Raw genomic sequence first — 1,634 nt, 5'->3', positions numbered from 1 at the left:
GCTGCTCCAAGAAGCAGGAACCTGGGCTGCCAGGAGAAAATAAATCAATATATTTAAGTGCAATTGCTGGTGCTTTTCAGAGCTTTATTTTTTATTTTTTTTTACAAAGAGACTCCTATTTTCTATTACCCCCTCCCCAAACAAAAGAAGAAATTCACAGTGTTCTGGCCAGTTACAGAAATAGAAAAAAATTTTGCCCCATCTTGCTGAGTGAGGACAAGGAGTCGGAAGGAGCTGGCTGGGTGTGGGGAAAGAGAAACTCAGGGCAGGTTTCCTTTCCAAAGAGAGCTGTGTCTTCCAGGCAGAGCTGCCGAGCGTGCCCGGCCAGCCCTGCACTCGCCTCTGCTTTCGTGTGTATTTAAAAAAAAAAATCATTAGCGGTTTCAGAATGAATCAATGGGGTTGAAAATAGGCTGGAACAAAGGTTCTCATGTAATTTTGAGTGGCATTTCAGTTTCTTTGCGTGTTGAATTTCTGTTTTGTTTAAAAAAAAAAAAAGTGTATGTTTTTGCACTGGCACAAGGTGATTTTCTGGAAGGTTTTTCTAGGATGGGTTTGGTTAATTTAGAAGAAAAAAAAAAACCCAACTTTTCTTTTGGTTAAAATGCTGTTAAATGATGTAGCTGAACGGTGCTGCAGAAATCTGGCTGAATGCTGAGAGCCATTCCCTCCTGCGTGACATCCCTGTTGAGGGACTGCTCAGCCCTCAGCTTTACGCTTCCCCTGTGCCTCAGTTTCCCCTCGAGCAGGACAGGCTCATTTCCATGAAGGGTTTGAGCAGGGGCCATTCTCCAGAGCGGATGCTCCCGCCAGCCCGAAGCCTCGCTGGTCCCTGTCACCAGCCTGCGCCCCGGGGTGCGGGGTTGGCACGCAGGAGTGATTGCTGTTGTGGTTACCCATAAAAAATTATAACCGCAGAAAAAGGAACTAGAGCAGAGAGATGAAACTTCTGCTGGTGCCGGCGTCTTCCTCACGAGGGGGCTGCGGGGATCCGCGCTGTTACGGGAAGGCAGATGGGATGTCTCTGCGTGGTGACCCCATCCCCTGTGCCACTCCCTGGCAGGGCCACGCTGTTCGGTGCCACCGCTGTGGCTTCAGCTGAGCTGCCTCAGTGTCCCCCCGGGCTTTGCTGTGGGACTGTCGTCTGCTACAATGGATAAAAGCAAAGCTGTGTGGGGTGGCGTGATGCGTGGGGAGGATGTGAGGCCGTGGGGTGGCCAAGCACTTCTCTTCAACGCCTTTCCTGCCCCACAGGTGTATCCATCCAACTCAGGTGATGACTACAGCAGGGATCCAGCTGGATATACTCCCTCGAAACCTCCCAGCACTGTGTATCCCGGAGCCTTTTATATGGCAGGTGAGTTATTAACAACTCTGGCGTCCTGCAAACCAGCCAGAGCCGGGCTCCCTGGCCCATTATGGGTGACGGGATGAATTGCACAGCATGTGAGATGGAGGGAGCTTGGGGGAGGAGCACAGGAGACGTGAAGCAGCCCCAAAAGGGCTTGAAAGTGGCAGAGGGGAGATGGAGATGAGATGTGAGGAAGAAATTTTTGTCTGTGAGGGTGGTGAGACAGTGTCCCAGGTTGGCCAGAGAAGCTGTGGCTGGTCCTCCCTGGGAGTGTTCTCGGGCC

General features: G+C 51.3%; 1 protein-coding gene across 1 annotated transcript in view; it reads left to right on the top strand.

The window, feature by feature from the left end:
- Positions 1-1,634, top strand: part of TCF3 (transcription factor 3) — a 21,760-nt gene that overhangs the window by 6,130 nt on the left and 13,996 nt on the right. The window contains exon 3 of the mRNA XM_029087446.1: positions 1,255-1,357. Within this exon, the coding sequence (XP_028943279.1) occupies positions 1,351-1,357 (7 nt within the window). The 5' untranslated portion in view covers positions 1,255-1,350. The remainder of the gene's footprint in view (positions 1-1,254; positions 1,358-1,634) is intronic.

Source organism: Antrostomus carolinensis, unplaced genomic scaffold (assembly GCF_000700745.2).
Source record: "Antrostomus carolinensis isolate BGI_N321 unplaced genomic scaffold, ASM70074v2 scaffold20261, whole genome shotgun sequence".
NCBI classification, from domain to species: Eukaryota; Metazoa; Chordata; class Aves; order Caprimulgiformes; family Caprimulgidae; genus Antrostomus; species Antrostomus carolinensis.
Note: the sequence above shows the minus strand (reverse complement) of the source record. Positions and strands in the feature narration are given on the sequence as shown.